This window comes from Merops nubicus, unplaced genomic scaffold, assembly GCF_000691845.1.
Source record: "Merops nubicus isolate BGI_N331 unplaced genomic scaffold, ASM69184v1 scaffold28675, whole genome shotgun sequence".
In the NCBI taxonomy this organism is placed as follows: domain Eukaryota; kingdom Metazoa; phylum Chordata; class Aves; order Coraciiformes; family Meropidae; genus Merops; species Merops nubicus.
The window spans coordinates 5407-28259 of NW_008612057.1; the positions used below are offsets into that span (position 1 = coordinate 5407).

The 22853-nt window shown below is 43.9% G+C and overlaps 1 protein-coding gene across 1 annotated transcript; it reads right to left on the reverse strand.

Moving 5' to 3' along the window:
- Nucleotides 1-575: 575 nt before the first annotated feature.
- Nucleotides 576-20591, reverse strand: LRRC74A (leucine rich repeat containing 74A; the record flags this gene model as incomplete). The annotated part of the gene is made up of 14 exons (XM_008941437.1): nt 20564-20591; nt 16765-16875; nt 15364-15539; nt 14646-14753; nt 13814-13910; nt 13366-13415; nt 12503-12584; nt 10786-10868; nt 9836-10030; nt 7480-7575; nt 3890-4033; nt 2640-2747; nt 1976-2061; nt 576-630 (listed from the first exon to the last, which is right to left on the reverse strand). Coding segments are annotated over exons 1-14 (1419 nt in total), but the record flags the coding sequence as incomplete, so codon positions are not given.
- Between the last annotated feature and the right edge of the window lie 2262 nt (nt 20592-22853).

Genomic DNA, 22853 nt, shown 5'->3' on the forward strand with positions numbered 1-22853 from the left:
CCATTTAAAATCTGTTATGGCTTCAGTCCTTCTGGCTTATATTTTTCCCATGGGGAGATGGGATAAAATTCATGTTACCTGTAACTTCGTAAGCAACATGAGCTATAGTTTCTCATTAATTTAATTTTTCTCCTCTTGCAAAAGTCCCTGTGTCAAAACTTCTAAGTCTGGTAGAGGGTGCCCACAGGGCACTTGTTTCAGTTTTTGCCCATGTGTTCTCTCTTAAAAGGGGATAATAAAAATGTCTGAGTGTCTCAGTTTCCTGGTTCACACTTTCTGTCACCATCTTTGCAAATAAATTCAGCATTATCAGCATGCAGAGCAAGACAGATCTGGTAAACAGGTACAAGGGACCAATCTTTCTTTAACCAAAAAGACCAGGCTATATAGGGACCTCCTGTGTAGTGGAACATCAACTTTATTCCTACATTCAACAACTCAGAATATCAGAGCTCCCCAGTGTGGAGTCTCCCCAAGCCCAGGGCCACTGTGAGCTTTCTTCCAGTGTTTATTATACAGTTGTTCATTGTCTGACCTGCCTCCTTGCTTCATTTTTATGTCTCTTCCTTCTCTTCCTCCTCAGTTTCCTTTTCCACAGGCTTCTGTGCTGGCTTCTGCTCTTTTAAGTGACTGATTGAAGAAGAGGAGGTGGGCCAGTATTAATTTAGTAAAGTGAACCTTCCCTGTCATGTATCTGTAAACTGCTGAGAGGACCTTTAGGAAAGAGCCCAAGATGGGAACAGTAAGGACAGCAAAGGTCACAACTCTCCTGACTCTTGTCTGCAAGGTGACTGTTACCACTACCACACGTCACAGTGCTAAAGTGCATTAAGAAGCTAGGCAAGGAGTATGAAATCTTGAACTCAATGATCTTAAAGGTCCTTTCCAACCATAGTGATTCTGAGTAGATCTCTGTTTGTTCTTCCCTGCATATCAACTCAGCTGCATTAATGGCACCACATGAAGTCTTTGGGTTCCAACAGTTTCCAAGTCTGCTTACTACTTAACCCCAGTTCTGTAAATTGTGGGTAAAGTACTTGGGAACCCCATGTAGCCTTTGACTGAAGGTTAACCAGGCCAAGGCCCATCTATCATCTGAGCATGGTTGCTTTTAGTATGGCACTGAAGTATGCAAAGGAATAAAGACTGGACCTAACAAAGTAATTTGCTTCTCTTTGAAAACATTAAGAGGCTAAGAGGGGAAGAGATTTGCAAAACTGACCCATTGCTTCTAGTCTTCAAAGTAGATTACAGCATATATTTAAATCTATCAGTGTATGCTGAGGGATCAGAATATTTGGGCATGATTAACAGGACTTTCAGCTGATGAGTCACATGTCAGAACTGACTGAAGGTCTAATGGGAGTTTGAGGTCCAATGACAAGCAGTTTAGCCTGCAGCGACTGACAACCTCTGAGGAGTTTGATGCTGACTGCTCAGGCTCTCGTAACCTGGACATGATTGCTACAGGCACTAAGAAAGAGACACTTTCAGAAGAATGAAAGGTTCTGTAGTTTGAAGGAGTGTTTCCAGGGAAAACTAGGTCTCTTAAGAAGAAGGATCAGAGAGAAGGAAAAAAAAAAAGAGAGTCCCTGAGGATGGAGGAAAAGGTCTGAAGGCACAGATACGCTGTCTCTGCATTTCTTACCCTAGCTTCAGGGGAGAACAGCATTGAGCTGATGCTTCTGCACAGGCTTATGAGAATGAATGAAAATGCCATTCAGCTCTGAGGTCCCTCCACTCTCACAGAAAGTTTATCAAACAGGAAAGTAAGACTGATTTCTAGTTTGACTCAACAGGGCTTCTAAGCATGCAAGGCGCTTTTTCACCTACCTTTTCCTTAAGTAGGTAATGGACTGCACAGAAACCCCATGTCCCTTCACCTCCTAGGGTGAATAAGGTTGGGTTTATTTGGTGTTGAACCAAATTAAAAAAGAAGGACAAGCCAGGACAGTAAGTGGAGTCACTCACTCACCTATAATCCACAACCCCTGTCCGATTCCGGTCTAGCTTGTGCACTAGTTCCCCAATTTGAACTCGATTCAGTGGGATCCTTGATTGCTGAGAAGAGAAGAGAAATGCTAGCAAACCTGGATATTTTTTAAGCAGAAAAATCCTCCATATCAGGCCGGGGTCTGGCCATCTTTTAATAGGTGGGCAGATGGCCTGGTGCATGGATGAAGGCATAGAAAAAAATCCAGAGTGGTGGTGGGGAAGCAGTTTCACTCATTTAGGATTAAAATAAGAGCAATATGGCTGGCTGACCACTGCTACTGAAGTAGCAAGCTCCATGGTAGTTTTGGCAGGAAGAGAATTATCTATTCAGCCTGTAGAGTTTATGGTTTAAATGCCTGTTTTTCACTTTCCCATAGCAGTAAGCAATAAGCAGATAAGTACCCATCAAGATCCTGTGTATCATATCTATATCAATAGCAGACCTCTGTGATACTCTAAAGATGATCCTTTACCACTGATGCCACCTGCAGTATTTATATGATGTCACAGCATTTCTGTTGGTCTCATTCAGGTCTCAGCTTTTGTGATGGGTGAACTTAGCCTTGGTTGCTTGGTGGCAGAGAGGTTTCCCTAGAGCAGTACCCTTCCAGAAGAGCCTCCTGGCCATGTTTTCAGAGGCACACCTGCATCATGGCTCTCCGGAAGGCTGCCACAGGGATCTTCATGTTTCCATCCTTGTCAATCTTCCTAAAAAAGTCCCAGAGTCGTAGGTTGTGCTCTTTCAAATAGTTCTAAGAGGAGCAGACATAATCCATAGTGATAACCATGAAACAGCCACTGATACCTGCCTCCAGCTTTCCCCTTGTTCTTCCATCTGTCCCCTGCCTTTACACAACCCATCACTGAGATATACAAATCCTTAACTCCTTGTGCAGGTACGCTATTGGCAGAACAAAATCCTTTTTTTTCAGATTAATCCCATTCTTCTCAGTTATACTTCCTTCTCCCCCTGCTTTGAAATGAGACTCAGTACGAAACCTATTTCTTCTTGATAACTGCATCTGGTTATTTGGTTCTCATCCCAGCAGCCACTGCTTGGCTAGGCTGTCTCATCCACAGTCAGTCCTGTTCCCCCTGATCTCTCATCACTTTAGTTGCTCTTCTCTGACTTGCTGTCTGTTTGAATGAGGGCACATCTGAGTACTGTAATGGTTGTTAAAATCTACAGATCATGCTAGTGTGAGCAGCACTAGCTGTGAAGCACAGCAGCACCGTTTGACGGGAGCTAACAGCCCAAGGTTTTACTTAAGTTCATCTGAATCCGTATCTACAGCAAAGTTTCACCCAATTAGCTGAACATCTGCGCAGCAGCTAAGAGACACAGTGAAGCTGGTCGTGCAAAAGTGTTAACTCAGCAATGCTCAAGCACTTGCAATTGCCTTCCAGCAAGGAGGACAGCACCATCTGCTGCTATCTGTACAAATTACAGACCTGGAAAAGCTATGTTTGGACAGTGTTTGCCTGTAATACCATATCCTGCTTTCATGAAATACATTAATTTTGATGCTAAAGCACAGCTGTCAGTGAAGGATTCTGTGAAAGTCGGCTGTTGTGGTGGGCTTGTGATGATGATGGATGCTCATTTGGATCAGACCTGAAATCAATCAGTTTGTTTTACACGCTGAGCAAACTTCTTTTTTTTCCCCCAGTGCTCTCACATCACAAGGTTTTTGCTTCTCCTGAAAATCAAAGGATTTGCTTAGTCGGTCTGTGTGAACTGAGATATATGAACATTGCAACAGTCTTCCTGAAGGAACTTGTTTGACTTTCCCATTTGGAAGAAAACTTACCCCTTCCAACCTCCCTCCCTCCAAGTGCTTGGACCATATGTACTGTGTACAGGGGAGCTATGGACCCAAATTCAGTAGCTCACCTGAATCACTTCCATGGGATTTGGATGCTGGTGGGGGATCTTGGCAATACAGCCTTCAACCTCACCATAGATCACTTCCAGTTCAGGATGTGTTTGCCACAGCAAATCCAGCAACTTAATGAAAGTTTCATTCACCAACACATTCTGGTACATAGGAGGAAGGAAAGTGTGGTCAGCATGGACACCCAAAGAACAGCAAAGACTTGTTTGTATTCACAAATCCATCTAAAGACAACATTAACCATTCTCTCGTAAGGGTCGTGCCTTCTTCTATCTCTGCTCTTCACTTTCAGGAATCCCAAGGAGGCCCAACCCTAAATAAGTGTTCTTTTTTCTCTTTTCCCATTTCTGAGGCAGAAAAGGATCTACCAATTTATGTTGAAATTAGCTTAGTGCAAGGTAGGTGGGAAAGACTGGGGAAGAGTGGCTGGAAACCTGGCTGCTGGAAAAGGACCTGGGGGTGTTGGTTGACAGCTGGCTGAATATGAGCCAGCAGTGCAACCAGGTGTCCAAGAGGGTCAACAGTATCCTGGCTTCCATCAGAAATTGTGTGGCCAGCAGGATGAGGGAAATGAATGTCCCCCTATACTTGGCACTGGTGAAGCCGCACTTCAAATACTGGGTTCAGTTTTGGGTCCCTCACTACAAGAAGGACATTGAGGTGCTGGAGCAGGTCCAACGAAGGGCAAAGAAGCTGGTGAGGCATCTAGAGAACAAGTCTTACGAGGAGCAGCCAAGGAAACTGGGGCTGCTTAGCCTGGCGAAAAGGAGGCTGAGACGAGACCTTATAGCTTTCTACAACTACCTGAAAGGAGGTTGTAGCACAGTAGGTGCTGGTTTTGTTCATACCCATGATGATGGGAGAATTGTTCATGTATTGTGTTAGCTGTATACTTAATTTTTGGAAATTTCAAAGCGATTCAGGAAATTCGTGAAAGCTTCTGTTTTCTATCATTGTGGAAGGTTCCCATGGCATCAAACACGACATTTTTTTCCAAAGTTTCTTCACAAACTCTCCCAATGCATTCTTATGGCTTCTTTTTAGAAGCATAAGATCCAGTGTTTTAAAGATCCATCTAGAAGCTTAATCATCTGCTGTGCAGTGAGCACTTGATTGTTACTGCTTGAAGATAGTCTTGAGTGAATCTGGATCTGGCTGAGCTTACTAGCTTTCATTCAGCACCAGGGGCTTTATGAATGCAGAGTGACTCCCTGAAGACACTCTTCAGGCATCCTTGCACTTTGCACACTAGCAGAGCATCCAAATCCTGGGAGTGCAGCACAGGAGAGCCCAAGCTGGCTCTGCTGTCTGCCAGCTCCCTGCAAGGCTTGCCAGCGTGGGCTTGACCCCATGAGAAAGGCAGTGAACTGCCAGTGCGGCCTCAGGAGCAGCAAGGCCAGGCACCGTCTCTGGCCTAAGCAACCACGCTGCGATTGGGTGGCACCGGGGGGACCCAGGTTTTTGCATTCTGTCACGTTTGGCTCAGAGAGTCCCCAGCCCAGAAGAACAGCACGTGGACGGCTGAAAAGCGACAGTGTTGTCTTTGACCTGGGATGGTGAAGACGGGCACGCACTGGATATTTTGATTCATGACTTCTATAAAATACTTGATAGCATCTGCAAGTTGAAACCTTGTAAAGAGTAGATTATGAAAAGAATGTGGGGAACAGTCATGCTTAGAAATGTTGCCAGAAGCAATAAACTGTTGATAAAAATGCCTTTTTATCGCATCACCTTGCCTAGTGTTGTCAAACCCATGCATTCTAGGTACGATCCTTATTTGAAATTCCTCTTACAGACACACTAATTATTCATTCTTCAGAAGTCAAGATAAGCATTTATCACTAGGAAAAGGGGCAGAAGAGGCTTTTGTTTATGTCTTCCCTTAAATTTCCTGTAACAGATTACAGCCTTTACTAATTTCTTAAAGGTTTGAGACAGCGTAAGATCTTTGGAACTGTATATTTGCAAATACTTGGAATTGAAATGCAAGACTCCCTACATCACAGGTGGAGTGAAGTCTGTCAGATGATGTTTGCCTACAAGCATTTGATTGGGATACTGAGATGTCATTGTAAATTTATGCCATTGACCACTTATCTTATGAAATGCCAGGTAGTTTAGTTTTTTTTGAAGGGTAAGGTGAAGAAAGCAGCTGTTAACCCTAAAACCCTAAAAAGCAGAAATTCTTAGGTTTAGGTTGAAGATTCTTGATGTTAATTCTTAATTAACTCCTTGTCTCAACATTTCTCACTTGACTCCTTTTAAATAAATGAATTTCAATTTATCAGAATTTAGCTAAAATACATTGCTATTTCCAAGTTTATGAATTTTCTACATTATTAGTAATAAAACTAGCAGAACTGTGTATACTGTAATGAAGCCTTTCACATCCCCCCCAGCCCATTTTAGTTTTCCTTTGCAGAATAAGGTCTGACTCCTTGCAGACTTGGCAAATAATTCTCTTTGATCTCAATTTATGCAGGAAAAATTGTCTGCCCTAGAGGAACGCCTGTTCTTCAGATGATCCCTGTTGAAAGCCTCTCTGAGGAAAGACCATAGATGAATATTACTTATTCTGCTTTGGTTTAGTTTCTTTCTTTAATATAGCAACCACAGGACAAAGAAACATGTGCAGATGTAACTTAAATACAGCTCATTACATGAGTCTCCAAAACTGCCCATGAACTTTTTTTAGCTTGTTTCAAGTGTGAACATATTATTTGTGTTACAAGTCCCAAACCTAATCTTCATGAAAATACTCTTTCCTTCAATCACAGTGCACCCAAAAGTGGATGGAGGGCCCTGAGGCCCTTGACACTTCCTGTAACTGCTTCTGTGAAGCACCAGTGCATGGATAGGAGGGCCAGGAGCAGAGTGATGTATGCCCAGGTCTCTCCCCAGTGTTGGTCTGCAGTGCAACCCCTGTACTTACTCAGGAGCTCAAGAATAATTTCTGAGTCTCCCATTTTAGAAGCAGCACAAGACAATAGCTTCAACAATATGTGTCTTGCTCCTGTATTGCTATGGAGTAGCATACTACGATTTAGCCTCTTTGATTTTGTTTTCCTTCCACACCAGCCTTTTAATGTTTGTTCATTGTTTTTTTTTTTTTTTTTTTTGGGGGGGAGGGGAGAGGGGTTGTTTTTGTTTTTAATAAAATCGGTTTGCTTTCAATATGTTGAAACATCTATCTTCTTCTACTCCTCATAGTACATACTGACAGGGTGTTAAAGCACTTCACAGTATGTAGCATCCCAGGCTACTCTGGAGGGAGACAGCTCAGATGTCTCAGAATTCATCCTCCAGTGGGAATTCGCTCCTTGTTCTTGTTCTGGTATTGCAAAACGGGAGTGAAACATCATGATACTACAGACACCTCTCTCCAGAGCTAGACCAAAGCCCTATAATTTCCACATGGCTCCTAGAAGGGCTATCAAATAATATCCTCTTATTATTAATGGCTGTGCATAAACAAAACAAACAGCAAGTCTCAAAACCATTTCAGAAGGGGTCAGCTCTGAGATCTACCCAGTTCCTAAAAATGTATAGTTATTGTCCTGGATGCTACTAGCACATAAACTCTTACTGAGATGTTGATCTCCTCCATCATGGATTTAGGGTTCTTTTGGACAGATGTGACTAGTGCAGTGGCACCTTCTGTGGTCAGGGGATTATTTGCCATCTGTGGAAGAAGATACATAGATCCAGATGTGTTGAGAATGAGGACTTCATGCCTGGAAAAAGCCTGCTGTAACCTCAAGGATGACCCATGTTTCCTAGTCTTCATCAGGGCTGTAGAATAGCCATGGTCCCTTTTAATAGGTTTGCCTGTTACCTCACCATCTCTTGTCTCTGTCCCTCAAAATTCTGCAATGCAGCTTCCCAATGGAGATGCCTTCTTAGCTTTTCTTTGTCTCCTTGTGTGAAATTCCCAATATCAGGTCCCTTACATCTGTCACACAGGAGTATGTGATGTGGATCACGTTCAGTAACGTAATGGGGAGAAGCTGATACAATGGGCTGCATCTGATTGTGTGCTTGCTAGCAGGGTCCCTCTGCATGGGGGTATGTCCCTTGGGACATTTCTCATACCCTTGGGAAGTGCTGGGATTTAAACCCCCAACCCTGACTGAGGGTTGGCATATGGATGGGGTCTACAGCCAGGCAAGAAAGACCCTCATGATAGGTTTTCACCCCGGGTCTGGCCAGCCTTGGGGGGGAACTGATGAGAAGATCACCACCAGGTGCCCCCACCTTCCACATTGACTTCGGGGTGAGGCAAGAAGCCACCTCTGTAAGAGGTGACTCTGCTTGCAGTGGGGTTGGGAGGTTTGTCTGTACAGTGTGTGTGCTGTGTGGGGATTCTAGTTATCAGAAAGGCTTCCTGACTGTATATAGCAAGTGGAGTTCCCAGGGTGGTAGAGAGAAAGATGAGTCCCTACTACATAACTGGTCTTGTGGCCTGGCTAATTCCATCTCCCACAGCTTGGGTGCTTGGCCAGCTTGCTCCCTTCCTTGCATCCTTCCTTGGTGAGTGAGTGTATTAGCTTATTTCTCTCTTTGGTGGTGGGGCACCTTGGATTGTTTGTGTATGATTTAAGAGCAGAGGGAGGAATTTGGCTATTAGTCTGCCTGTTAATGATAGTATCTTTCTATATTGGGCAAGTGGTCAGCAGAAGACATTAGCTCCTCTGCAGCACAGCAGATTAGATCTTAGGCTGATTGGCTACCTCTGAGCTGCCAAGTCTAGCTGTCTGGTCTTATGAGATCTTACTAGCATTGCCTGCATCTCTTAGTGTGTGAACAGCACCTCTCCTTCACCCTGGACTTCATGTGCAGTCCCCACTCCCATTATTTGACAGAAAACTTTCTTGGTTAACATTGGCCAGCAGAAGACATGTCCTCCTTTAAGTAGTCCTTTGTGTTATCAGCTCCTAGGACCATCTTTGCAGCTGCCCAGAGAAGGAATGCCTTGATGGGAGCCTAGTGACCTTACCTCAAAGCAGGTTAGGAGTAAGGCAAACAGATACATTGATTTACATAATGTAAAACAGTAGTTACAAAGACTGGTGTGGTTGCAGTGGTTTACAAGGACAAGGGTGTCCAAAGACAGGCCTATATGAACAGCTTTAAAGATGGCCCTTGATCTTCATACTGCTGTTGGCAGGCTCTGAGCATGGTGAAGTCAGATCTAGCTAAGAATGCAGCTCATAAGCAAAGTGACTTTTCTGAGGTGAATTCCTAGAGATGATCTTGGGTTGAGAAGACATATTAGCTTTCAACCCTAATTTCTGAGGCCAGCTTGGCCGGTCATTCAGTTCTGACTTTTCCATGATTATTGATCCCTAGGTTACTAGAAGGCAGCTTTGGCTTTCTTTATCCAGGACTTGGCAATACTCCTTTCCTTTAGGTAGTGCTGTGGCATTGCCCTGAGGTGGCAATGACAGCTTATCCCACGTGTGAATAAATTTTTAGCAAGTCCTTAGCAGGCTGAGGAAGGTATGCTATCGCTCACCTGCAAACTGCAGCGTGCACCTTTGCCTTAGGTTGAAATGCACCTTACGTGTACCCGTGTACATTTACAGTGACATTTGGTGTGTCTGTGCAGACCTGTTGATCGTGTAGGCTCTCTGCTAGACATTGAATACCTAGCTTCTTACATTACTGAGATTAGACATGATGGTAATCAAACACTTTGGGGTGATGAGTGTAGGGACAAGCCAATCACTAGGGGATTTTTTGAGGGAACAGTGCAACTTAGTTGCTCTGGAAGAAATTAACAGGGTAGAATTTCCTTCTGCTCTGCTTGTCTTTAATTCAGAGCAATACTCATTTCTTCCAGTTCTAGCTTGGACAGCTCACCTCTGCCTTCTGTCCCTCCTGACTCAGATCTTTCTACTCCCTACATTTATTCCTCCAGCCCTGCCCAGGCTTTATTTTACCTTCAGGATTTTGAGTTTTTCATTGACTTGAAGGGCCCTGGAGAACTTCGTGGCTCCTTCATTGTTGATCTGGTTGTTGCTGATGTCCAGCTGAACTAGCGCGTTATTGACCTTGAGAGCTTCTCCTAGGGCCTCTGCTCCCTCGTTGCCAATGCCGTTCCAAGAAAGGTTGAGTATTTTCAATGCACCATTGCCCTCCAGGGAGAGGAAAGGGATTTTAGCTACTGCATGCCCATCTTCTGTATTACTCTACACTCTCTTGCCTGGCTGGCACAGGAGCATCCCTCAAATCACTCTCAGGCACCCTAAATGAATCCAACATCTCTGCAATGTCACTGGGATAACTCCATCCACACAACTCACCAGACCTGCTGTCCTGGTTTCACTGAGACAGAACCATGGTCTGCAGGACATCTGCAGTTTGGAGTCAGCCAGCACGGCTGACCCAAGTTGGCTACAAGTGTATCCCATTCCATAAACATCATGGTCAGTTTCAAGGGGGAAGTTCACAGAGGTGATCTTTTGCTTGATGTTTCCTGCTCCTGAGGACTGCCTTCCTGTCTGATGTGACTGCCATACCTTTGCTGGGCTGAGAATAACTTTGTTGACTTTATACTGGTGTTGGTGTTAGTTTGGCTGTTTCATTAAATCCATTTTCGTGTCAGCCTGTGAGTCTCATCTCCTTTTCCCAATCCACCTTCGTGGCTGGGAAGGGGTCATCTGGTGATAGAGTTAACTGCTATAGTTTAGCCCTGGATGTGGGCTAAATGTAGACCTACTCGCTGCTCTAGTCTTTCTCCTGGTGCTGACTGCTACTGCCAGTTGGATAAGCCTTGCTAGAGCTACTGAATCCTGCTCAGACCTCAGGGGTTTGAGTTCCCAACCACTGTTTCAGCCTGCTTTGGGTAAAAATCACTGTGAAGGATATCACAAAGCAGGGGCATTCCTACCCTGAGACCTGTCCCCAGTGCTACTGCCCCCTTCCTCAGGTAGTTCCAACTCAGGTCCAGGATCTCCAGTGTTGTGTTGAGGGCTAGGAGAGAGAAATGGAGATATTAGATCATAGAGTGGTCTGGACACAGCTGCTGACCTGCTTAGGCACTAAGAGAATGTTTGCTGGGGGTTCAGAAACAGCCTTCACTGATTGCAGTAGGAGGAACAACATCTACCTACGGAGTCTCTGCTGTCCACAGCACCCAAGGAACAGGGAAATGGGCTGTTGATCACAGGCAGAAAGGGAACATAGGGTTTTTTTCATTCTCAATCAAAGAATTAATTGTAAAGGAGGAAGATAGAGAGAGGGAGGATTTCTTATGCTACCAGACACTGTTCTTCTCTCTGTGAAAAACAGCTGGATTTTTCTTGCCACTACATGTAGGCTCACCCTGTGTGCGATGAGCAGAAGAAAGGAATTCAGCTTTGTATGGTGGCTGTGCCCAGCTGTATATGTGGCAGTGCCAATTCACATGCATAGCACACCTCACGGTGCAAGCTCTACTTGGAGCAGGGTATGTGTGAATTCATTTCTGTCTACTGTGACACTGGGAGGGGGTAGGACTTGCTGCCAACATTTGCTTCTCATTCTCAGAGAGAATTTCTCATCCAGATTTTCCATGGGTAGGAGGTTGGATGGAGGCAGATGGTGAGTTTAGCTGACTTAAAAATATTCCTTTAAGAAACAAACCAGAAATGTGACAGATTCTGCAGTAATCTCTGCTGCTCATGCCTCAAGTGAGCTGGAGGGAGAGAAGAGCTGCAAGACCTTTAATTTTGGAGAGGCCTTTTTCTGGGCTAGGAAAGGTCACAAATTTTAGTACTGATTTCTGCCTTGCCTGCAGGCTTGTCTGAGGCCTGTGAGGCAGAGTGCCTTGTCCTTATTGCAGTTTCAATTGATCCATCTTTTAAAGACATGGACTGAGATACCTATCAGTGGAAATACTGGACCAGGAGGAGGAAAGTTAAACTGAAGGCATTGTTACTGAAATGCTTAAGGAATGCTGGATGCCCCTAGCATATGCTTGTGGCCATTATGGTAGCAGGCATGTTGGACATACATGAAGAGAAGCATCAGATATTCATGCAGTTCTTTCCCAGTGCACTAATAGCACCTGAAATTACTGAAAGACTGTAACTATTTCATTTGCTTTCCTTCTCCAGGGCTGCTAGCACACTCTGGATCTCACTTCGTCTTAACAGATAAATTAGGCAGCTTAGTTTTATTTCTTCCAAATACGTTTTCCTTGCAATGGTTCAAACCATTAGGGTTTGGGCTACTGAAGAAAAATTGAAATCACTCCTGAACTTTGTCATTAAAAGCTTAGATAAAACTGTCCTGATCTTATTAGATTTTAGTCAAATGCAATTTTCTGCTTTATACTCCCTGAGGGACTTCCCTTTCAGCTTCCTTCTCTCTGACAGACTGCTCTTCCTGTGGTTTCCCATCCTGTGTTTGTGTTCTGATACATTAGTCACAGTTGCAAGAGACACCTGTGGTGATGGAGAACCTGTGGACTAGGCAGGGCACTCAAAATGGGGGTGCCCTGTCTTTTGTACTATCCACCAGGTCATGGGGCATTTTTGCTGGAGAAGGAAATACATGTTCACTGTGCTGATGTCATCAATTCTCCCACTGCCTGTACTCCTGGCTCTGCAGGAGTAATAAGTTACCAAGCATCTGTCCCAAAAGCTGTCCTCCATTTTCAGAGAACACATTGTGGCTGAGGTCCAGCTCCTTCACTTTGTAATTGCCCTGCAGAGAAACAAATGTGCGGAGACAATGAGATCTTCCAGCCAGCTGTAACCAGATACCATGCCAAGGCCCCCACATGAGGATGAAACGGAGGAATATCAGACAGTGAATTCTTCAGTGCATGGGAGATCATCAGCGCAGAGACTGCAGCACTGCTTGTCCCAAAACAAGGCTTTGTCAGGCGTATAACATCACAGTCATTAACTTCCCAAAGCAGCAAAAGCAATGGAACTTTGTGTTCTGCAAATTTCCCTCACACAGTTCATGTCTGGCCTGCAATCCATCCTACAGTTCTGTTCCTGCTGCTGTTTCACTACCATCATTGTACCCTGACCAAGACCACTTTCTGATACCAGGTCAAGGCCTTTCTTCAGGGCAGCTTCTGGTGGTGCCAAATAATGCAGAAGCCTTGAGGCAGGAACTAACCAAACAAGCCAAATGTCTTATTTCTACTGGAGAATTGCAAAATTATATGAAGTTGGGTTACTTATGCTGCTTGAAATTTTTGTCACCCAGATGTTCTGTTATACAGTCCTGAAGGTTGGTTTCTCAGCCAGACTAGCACAGCTGTCCTGAGAAAAGGTTAACACAGTCTGTCCTGCTCTGTGTCCTCCCAGCTTCTCTCATTTCTGAAGCAAGCAAGAGGCACTTAGTGGAATTATGCTGGGAAATTGTATGGGCATTGCCAAGTGAAATCAGGCCAAGTGAGGAACGGCTTCAAGATGAGGAGAGTCTGTTACACAGCCAAGGCTGCAAATGACCTTGGACTTGGGTAACTCACCATTAATGCCTTAGCAAAGTATGGTGCAGTCTTCTCTCCAAAGTTGTTTCCTGGGGAAGAAAAGTATGTTATCAGTGTGCTGATCTCCCCCCTTGGTGCTGTGCTGGGGGCTGCAGGAAGCTGCACTCTTAGGCCCGTATCTGAGTAGGAATTTAGTCACTATTCCACTTTGTTCCATAGAGTAGAATTACCCCAATATGTGGAAGACACTGCAGGAATTATGTAAGTTTCTTGTAAGAGACTGGTTTTCAGAGCTGCTGGAAGGTTGAGCAGGTCAAATATTTAATCACATCACTATAAATCTAGATTTCTGCTGTTACTCTGGGTTCACATCAGAGACGTGGCTGAGAGATTGATTTTGCCCCTAGTCTAATATTCTCAGGATGAGTGACTGGAAGGAGGCACATGTTACTCCACTTCTATCACTGTTTTGGTGCATACAACTCACCCGAGAGCTGAAGAGCACGGAGGTAGGACACGTCATCCAAAAGCAAACTGGCAATGGCTTCAGCTCCTGCCGTGTCTAAGTGGTTATTTGAGATATTCTGGAAGGAAAGAAAGGAGGATAAGAAAGGTGAGTCCAAAGAATGAATCAGCTCTACCGTCATCTTAATGCCCAAGATGTCAAGGGAATAATGAGAACAAGGAATATGAGAAATGTCAGCCAGACAGTAATTAACATGTGAGTTATAGGTGTGTATAACCCTGTGTCCTTCCTAACAGGAATAAAGCCCTAGAGCCATCAGTTTCACATAGGTCTTTGTCTTTAGTGAACCAAGAAGCATTTGGTCAAGAAACTTTTCTTCCAGTGTAACACAGAACCCATGTTCTATCAAAACGCACTTTGTATACCCCAGTTTCAGGTCGAAGGAACATTCCAACCAGTTTGTATCTGACAGTTCTGCATTATTCCCTTAATCTATTTAGAAAAGTTCCCCCATGTCATATTGGAGAATGAAAGTTCCTGACCAAACCACTTTTTCTGTTAGCTAAGCATGAACTAGAAAGACTTAGTTATGGTAATTATTGTCACATCTGCTAATGAAGAGAACAGTTCCACACTCACCAGACTGCTATCACAGGCACACTTCTGCTTTTCAGAAGTTTATACTTTTAAAAAGTAGAGCAGCATAAAATACTGTGATTTGCAGAATGTGAATATTTTAGCATGGAAACAATGGCTATTTGGTTAAAATTGTAATGAAATGAATTGTTTTTCTTTCAGATGATTGAACTGGGTGGGCAGTAGTTTTGGCTACAAGCTACATCAGATTGGGTACCAGTTCTTGGAGGGAGGAATTCTCTTGTAGCATCTCTGCTATGTATATGGCTCCTTCTGCCAGAATGCAGTTGTCTTCCAGCTCTAGGTGCATGATGGTTGTGTTGGACTATAAAGACAAAGGCAAACAAAGACACAAAAGTGCTTAGAAGTTAATGAAGGGGATAGTTTCCTCAGTTCAAGAGACACTGGGCATTTCCTCCAAACCCCAGAAAGCACTGCAGGTTCTGAGTAGGACAGTGATCACAGGAGTTAATGGGTCCATGGCAGTGTGAACTGGCATACCAAACAGATACTTGTTTTTGAGTGGGTAGGAGTTCCTGTTGCTTTCTGCCAGCCTGGAGACCCAGGTTCAGATCCAAGCTCCAGTTCAGGCGTCTTGGGCCTGTCCATTGGTGAGTGTAGCACATCCCTGTGCAGAACTTGGAGTGGGGGGACACCAGTCCCTCCAGCCCTACCTCTGGCCCCATAGGGGTGTGCCTTGTGTCCCACAGAAGAGCATTGGTTTGTTCTTGGGGGTAACTCTAGCAAAGGCCAGCAGTTGCCACACAAGCCTTTCCTGTGCAGGGGATTAGAAACATTAGGAATGCTCATAGCTCCTATGGGGAAGAGACATTAATTTTTCTACCATACTGTATATGCAGTGATGGCTTCCAGGCCAGAGAGGCCTACAATGCCTATTATTCTTGAACAGTGGCCCACTCTTACTGGATACTCACCACCAGAGCAATAGCAATGGCTTTGACACCTTTGGGTCCTAGACCACAGTGGTTCAGGTTTATATAAGGCTTGGCCAAGTTCTGAATGAAGTGTGAGACAGGAACCACCTCCAGCAGCCTGCATGCTTCCAAGTACAGCTCTACACCTGTAATATCCACAAAGGCCTTCTCAGGATCTACAGAGAAAATAGATATTTGAGTGGTGTATTCAATGTCTTCCTTCCTCTTTTAAATAAATTGTCTTAATAAAATTAAGTAACATTATGCAATAAGAGTAGGGTTTTATTCTTAAAGGGTTATTATTCCCCGACTCTCCCCACACTGTTGTCCCAGACCTCCAAAAGTTGATGTATCCTCCTTGCTTCTCCATTTGGCATCCAGTGACTTGTGGCAGCTTCTCACCAGTCTGCAATGTGACTAAACCTTTCTTAGTGTAATTGAGAATTCTTGACATCAGGCAAAAACATTTTCATTTTTTTTTCCCCTGGTCTTAATTGAAGCACACAGCTGATACTGCCAGCAGAGCTAGGGCAGCTCAGAATGCTTTGGCTTACAACCAGCAGAAAGAATCCCAGCATTTTCATCTTGGCCATTGGGTGTTGTTGACACAGCTGCAGTGAGACACATCAGTGCAGCTGGCGGCTGTATTTCCACAAAAACCTGTCATTTGGAATTCCTTCATCAACCCCCATACTTAGAGCTCATATTTCTCCATGTTGTTATATTCATTCAATGGCCTGACCTCAAGACAAATTCCCCTCTCATCAAAGTCATTTTCCAGTTCAGTCTGAGGGCTCTAACAAAACAGTCTTTTGTTCTCACATTTTTATGGTTTTTGATTGTCCTTCCATTTATAACAAGTTAAAAAGTTCTCATCCTAAATTACGGACAAATCCTTCTGTTACGAAAATGAGTGCAACTTGTTTAGCCAGAGGACTGACTTCACTAGGCAGAAGATAAGAGGCGAGCCACCAGAAAAGCCTAGGAGAGCTGTGGCAAGCCTATGGTATGCAGACCGCAGTTGCTGTGCAGTGTTCCATCAGGAGCACATGAACAGGGCCTTGGTCCCATCCCTGCTTTCAGCTGGCTGCTCCTGCTGCCTGGGCAGTGGCTGGTCTAGTGGTCTTGGTTATTAAGGACTAGAGAGGAGAAGGAACAAAGGAATAGCCATGGCCTACAGAGAGTAGTTGAAGGAAGATGCTTGACATCAGATGGAGAACTCTTAGAAGGAAATTCATTCCCTTCCCCTTCAGCCTTTATCAATTGCCAGATTACATGTGGTTGCTAGGATTCTGGCTGGGTTGTGTTGTTGGTCTACATTTTGGATACATACCAGATGGTAGGTACAGCTCTGACTGTAACGGGAAGGTTAGTGAGGGCAGATGGTCAGAAAACATTCACCTTCAATCTCTAGGTCAGTGTCAGAGGCTCGTGTGGCCACCTCTGCTGATGCGTCATCCAGTGACACAGATTCTGGAGGCTCATTCATTTCAGATGTCTCTTCATTTTGGTCTGCCATGAAACCAAATATATTAATTTTGTCAATGCAAGCCCAGCAGGGATGTGTCTCCTTGGATGTGGTAGATCTCCCCACTGCTCTCACTGATGGCTGGTCCCTCTTCAACATGCTGCAGACGCAGTCCTTCCCCAGCCCTGCTTTGTGCTCACTGCTCCATCTACAGGGTACACAAGCAGTGCTGGCCCTGGTGTGGGGCTGGGCTCGCTCTGGGGCTACAGGTCTGCAGACTCGCCATGGCTTGGCAGTGTTTGGAAAGGGCCCTCCCCAGATTCTGCAGCCCATATGCAAGGGACTCTCAGTCCTCCCACATTAGGTCTTTATTCCCTCATGAACTGCCTTTCTTCCCTTTTTCAATTTTTGAGCCCACCAGACAAAGCAAATTTCTCCTCTTCATCCCATTTCCCCACAAACCTACAAGCCAAACCCACAAGTCAAACGTGTGCCAGTTTCTCCTACCTCTCCTCAACTGACTCACACTTCCCCAGGCATGGGCAAGACACTGTTGGCTGACCTTGCAATTAGGCTGGGAATGCTTTGTGGTACTCATCAAGAATGGCAGCAGAGAAAGTATTCAAATGCTATTGTATATTGGGACTGACTGTAACTAGACCCACTGGAAGTGATACAGCTTCTCTTGCCTACAATTCGTAATTTATAGTTAGAAGGAGAATTTTGAAAATTCCTTTTAAAGATAAATAAATGCATTAAAAAAAGACTATTTTTTGCCAAATTAATTTCTGGCTAATAATATAAATTCTTTTTCCCCTACTCTGATTCTTCCTTTTCATTCCCTGTCACTGCTATTACTACCTTCTTCCCTTACTCATTATTTCCTTCTAGAGCTCCAGGCTATTGACCTGTGATTTTGTACCCTTCTTGGGTGTCACTTAGCCTTGATGTGACATGAAGCTTGCAGTTTGGCTTTTCATTTAGACTTGTGTGAGAGAAAGACCGGCCAGCTGGCACCCACATCACTGCATTTCAACTAGCCCTGCAGCTGCAGCTCCTTCATTAAGACGTTTTCCTTCTGCCAGACTTTACTTGTTCAAATGATGGATTTACTTGTGTTATTTTAGTGTGAGAAAGACAAATGAAAGGGTAAATATAGGTCTAAATCCCATGTAGGTAAGTCATGAGACAAGTAGAACCAAAGATTTGGGACATTATGACAGTATCCACTGGTCCTCCTTGTTTAATGGCCCTACAGTGCTGGACATCCTGATAAAAACAACCTTCCCTTTCTGGGAGCGGACTGTCTATGCTACACAAAACCCATCCAGACTGTATCATCCCCCAGTAACATGGCTGTCATGTGCCCAGTATGTCAGCCAGGCCTGCAGTGTGGGGACTAAGCCTTCTGAGGTAGATTCAGAAGTGGACCCGGCACACCTATGGAGCTGTAGAACTTGGCACTGATACAGATGATAATCCTGTCATTCAAGCAGAAGTTTGAAAAAAAAGATTATTTGTGTTAAAACCAATACAGTATAAAGTGATGGGTCTGGAGGCTCCTTTATCACCCTCTCCTTCCCCCGGGTGCTGGGGCTGCAGATGCAGCTTTCTGGTCAGCCTGCCTCATGCACAGCTTGGACCAGTCACAAGTGGAAGCAGAGAGCTCACTCGGTGGTTTGATGTGCAACTTGTGAGGGGTGCGCCCAGGTAACGGCAAATGGCTTCTCTTGTGCTGGATTAACAATGCTTGTTCTCTGGGTGCGTGGCTTTATGTCCCCTCGTTTGTGTTGTACAAATATTTGATAAATCACACTAGCAATTTTTACTTCAATAGCTCTGTGAAGTAGAGGAAATGTGTCTTATCTTTTGCGTAGCATTACAACAAGGTCTTAGTTTTGCCGCTAAATTAAAGAAGTGGTCTCCCATTAGAGTCACTAGTCATGGATGTAAAGGTCAGATGAAGACTTTAATAAGTTGTTCTCCTTCTCTGCCAGGGCAAAATCTAGTTGATATATACCAAGGAATTTAAGCTATGAAAAGAAGCTACCAAGGTCTGCCTCACTTGTTTCATTCTGCATGTCTGGCATAAGGAATACATCAGAATAAGAGCTCAGCTGGGGCAGCTCATTAAATGGAACAGAGTATTTTGCAGTATGCAGACAAAATTATTCTAACGTAAACACCCAAACATAAGCATTTTTTTTTACATTCTGTAAGAAATCAGTTAATTCAGTGATTTGTCAAACTATGATTATACTATTATACTAACTTGGGCGTAGTAAGTGTTGAAGGAACCTATAAGGAAAGAGCTACAAGACTCATGATTTTGTAGCGAAGCAAAGTATTTAGGAATTAATATCCTAACTGCTGTAATTTATTGAAAAATGGAAAATTAGTTTTGTTGTTTGGAAAAAAAAGTGTTTGCCTTAGCTTGGTCGTCTACTCAAGGGTATCAAATTTATTTCCTATATAAAGAGATGCCACTGTGCATATCAAAGACTTCTAGAGAAATTATAAACAAATTATTGGATATTTGTGGGAGAAAAAAAATTATTTTCTTCATCCCAATATAAATAATTTAGACCATGAAAAAAGCAAAACAGCCAGACATGTTGACAATTTTTTACCTCTGAAATAAGGTATGATTTACAATTACACCATTCTCCTTGCTGCTACTGTCGGTCAAATTCAGCCAACATTTTACCCACAATTATTTAATCCAGTAATGTAAGGGAAAATGGCAACCAACTATTAACTGACCGGGTATTTCCTGTTGATAATATTTTAAAAGTTAATACTGGCAAAACCCTATGAGAAATACTAATTTTAATATAACTGTTTCAGCCTGATAGCAGGTAATTAGCTGTCTCAGCTCCCACTGAAGGAGTGAAAGTTTGAAGAGTTCATAGCCAAGAAGAAAAACTTGTTTGCAGAAAAGCTGTTTAAAAGGGCCTAATCACATACAGGCAATAAATGGTTACTGCTGGATCAGAAAAACTCCCAGAGCTACCTTTACAGCAGAATAAGAATGGATATTTAGACAAATGTAATTTTGAAACAATGGAGAATATATGATAAAGGATCTCATCTATTAGAGCATCCATTAGGGAAAATCATTATGTAACACTTCCTAAATTGCACTGTATTCTATTTAAACCAAAGAGAGAATCTGTCCCACATATCTGACTACCTTAAAGCAATTCCATTATGAAGGAAAATAAGAAATTCATTTGTAATCACTGAGTGACAGGCCAAAGGAGGCTTTAACTTTGAGAGGAACTACTATGCTAGCTAGGAGGTCAGGCCACAGCGCTGCGAGCAGACCCAGGGCCTGACTCTGCTGTCTACAAGCATGGCTTGACAGCAGCAGGTTCAGAAAACTCTTCTGCCCCTCACACCCTACCTGTCCTGTGCCAAGCTCTGACACGGCCTGTGGACATTAGGGACAGCTGGGTGGAGTTTCCCAAAAGCTGGTACTGGCAAGCCCTCTTTGGATATATTTTGGTTTTTCCAAGCTGTTCCCAGATGACACCTTCTGTCTCTGGGCACCGGAACCCTGGATTCCTGTTCACCACCTTTCTCCTCGCTGCTGCCTGGCCTGGGGAAGGGGAGCTTTCCCACCTGGTGATCAGCCCGCTGCAACAGCAGTCCCTCTTGGGTGCTGAGGATTTTCCTTTGGCCATTTCTGACCATTTCTGAAGTGAGTTTGCTAGCAATTAAACGCCTCACCTGCATCCTTCTCAGACTCATTCTCCATGTCATCACCAGCGAGCAGTGGGTTCGTTTGCTTTTTTCTTCTGTAAACCAGTTCAGAGCTACTTCCTAGACTCTAAGTTCCACACACCTACACACGAAAAGGACAGCCACTTGGCTACAATTAAAACATCTCCAGGAGGAACAGTGACACTTGTAAGATCTGTGTTCTTGGTTTATACTCTTTGTGAGGAGGAAAGTCTCATTTCCTGCTTACAGGGGCTGGCCAGTTGTTATGAGAAAGTCCTGCAGAGCCTGCAGCCACACCGTTGCCCTGTCTTGCCCTTCTGTGACCTCACCTGCAACTTCCAACTCCAAGGAGTGACATTCAGTGCTGGAAACCCCATCGCTGTGGGGTCCCATCAGCTCCCGATAACTGAAAAGAGAACAGCTGTGGTTTTGGTGGTGAAACCCTTCCAGATGTATCAGAGTCATGTCAGGCTGCTGGTAAGAGTTCTCCTTTCCTTTGAGTTCAGATTCCAGTTTGTACGACTTAATGAGAAAGCCAGACTGGCAGTTATAGTCTTAAAGGAGATGAGAATAGAAGGAGTGTATTCGCCTTATTGGTCTTGAACAGATTCAGACTTCCCTATTGCCAAATTCCCAATACATCCCATAATAAAGTGTGGCTTGTAAACATGTCAGCACTTGATGGAGCCTTGAATCAAGTACTCAGTCATCCCACCAACTACTGTAGGTACCAAAATTGGTTCAGTGCTTATTATTTTACATAATTTATACTGAGGACTTTATGACTTTTCCTAATGAGCTAAAACCAAAACTGTAACAGAAGAGGCTTTCTGGTAAGGGTTGAGCAGAATGAATACATACACTTAGAAATATTTCCATTATGGACGATGCTTATTGAACATAATCTTTTGTACAGATTTAGAAATTTATGTAGCCTACGCAACGTAACATGGGCTATACAGATAGGAAGAGAAAGTGCATTTCCCCAAGAATAGGGTATTTTTAGTAGTTTCATTCCTTCAGGTTCTAAATAAATCTCTGAATTAGTCCAGTCATTGGACACCATGTTAGTGTTATATTTGGATATGGAACAAAATGCCACAAAAGCCAGTGGAAGTTTTGACCCTGAAGCATATGACCCTTGTCAGCTTTGAATTTATTGCCAAAGTTTGTAAATATTTTTTCTAGCATAAGCCAAACAACTGTGGCTCTCCTGATACTTGCTTGTTTGTGGCACTGGCTAACAGTCTTCTCTCATTTCAGTCTGATTATCTTGATGTGGGTTGGGATTATCTTGCTGAGATTATCTGCAGATACTCCCTTAGATCTTTCCTTTTAAAGATCAGCTTTTTTTTTAAATGCCCCAGTAATCGGTCCTTAATGTTGCAGATCCTTCCTCTGGAAAACATCCTCCATTTTCTAACTAGAAGCCAATGATAATTTCCAGAGGTTTGCTTACTGCAGCAGAAGATGGGAGACCACAGTGCAGTTCTGTGTTTTGCCAGAGACATCTCTGGGAGTTGAGACAAGTCACTGTGTCCATGGTCTGTGGTGTTTTAGATTTGGGGATTTGAAAACAATACTGGTGGGTTTATGATTTATATACATTATAACATCAGCTCAGATCCTAGTCGTGGACACTTGTGCTCATCACCATACACAAAAAGGGTAAAAGGCAAGTTGACCCTCAAAAAGTGTCTCATCTAAGTACTAGCCATGAGGCAGCAGATGGTCACCATCAAGGGAGCAGTTTGGCAGCACTCATCAGTGGAAAAGGCACGATGACATGAGACTTTAATTCAAGCACCGTCTTAACGAGAGTTTAGAAGAAGGCTACCGAGATCACACTTTAGAAATGTGTATTTGATGTAAGCAGCCATAGTGGTGCTCAGTTCCGTCTGTTTGTCTTGATGTCCTACACGTTCGAATGTGGAATGAAGCAAAAACATTAAAAAAAGATGGACCTAAGCCAGGACTTCTGCTATGAAACTGTCTGGTTTTCAGCCAGGGGGGAGGGAGCGGCTCTGCCGGCTGCGGTGGCACACTGAGAGGGAGCAGCTCACGCACCGTGCTTCCACCCGCGCAGGCACGGCGCTCTGAAAAACCGTGACTCCCATCAGCTGTGTTTGCAAAGCCTGTGTGATTATTAACCCATCTGGAGCCAATGGGACTTTATTTGCTTGGTGGCCTTCCAGGGGAAAAAAAATCCGAAAAATTTTCCATTCTGTTTGGAATTCCGGAGAACGGGGGTTGAAAACTTTTGTTTGAAAACACAGATTTCAGGGTGGCGGAAACC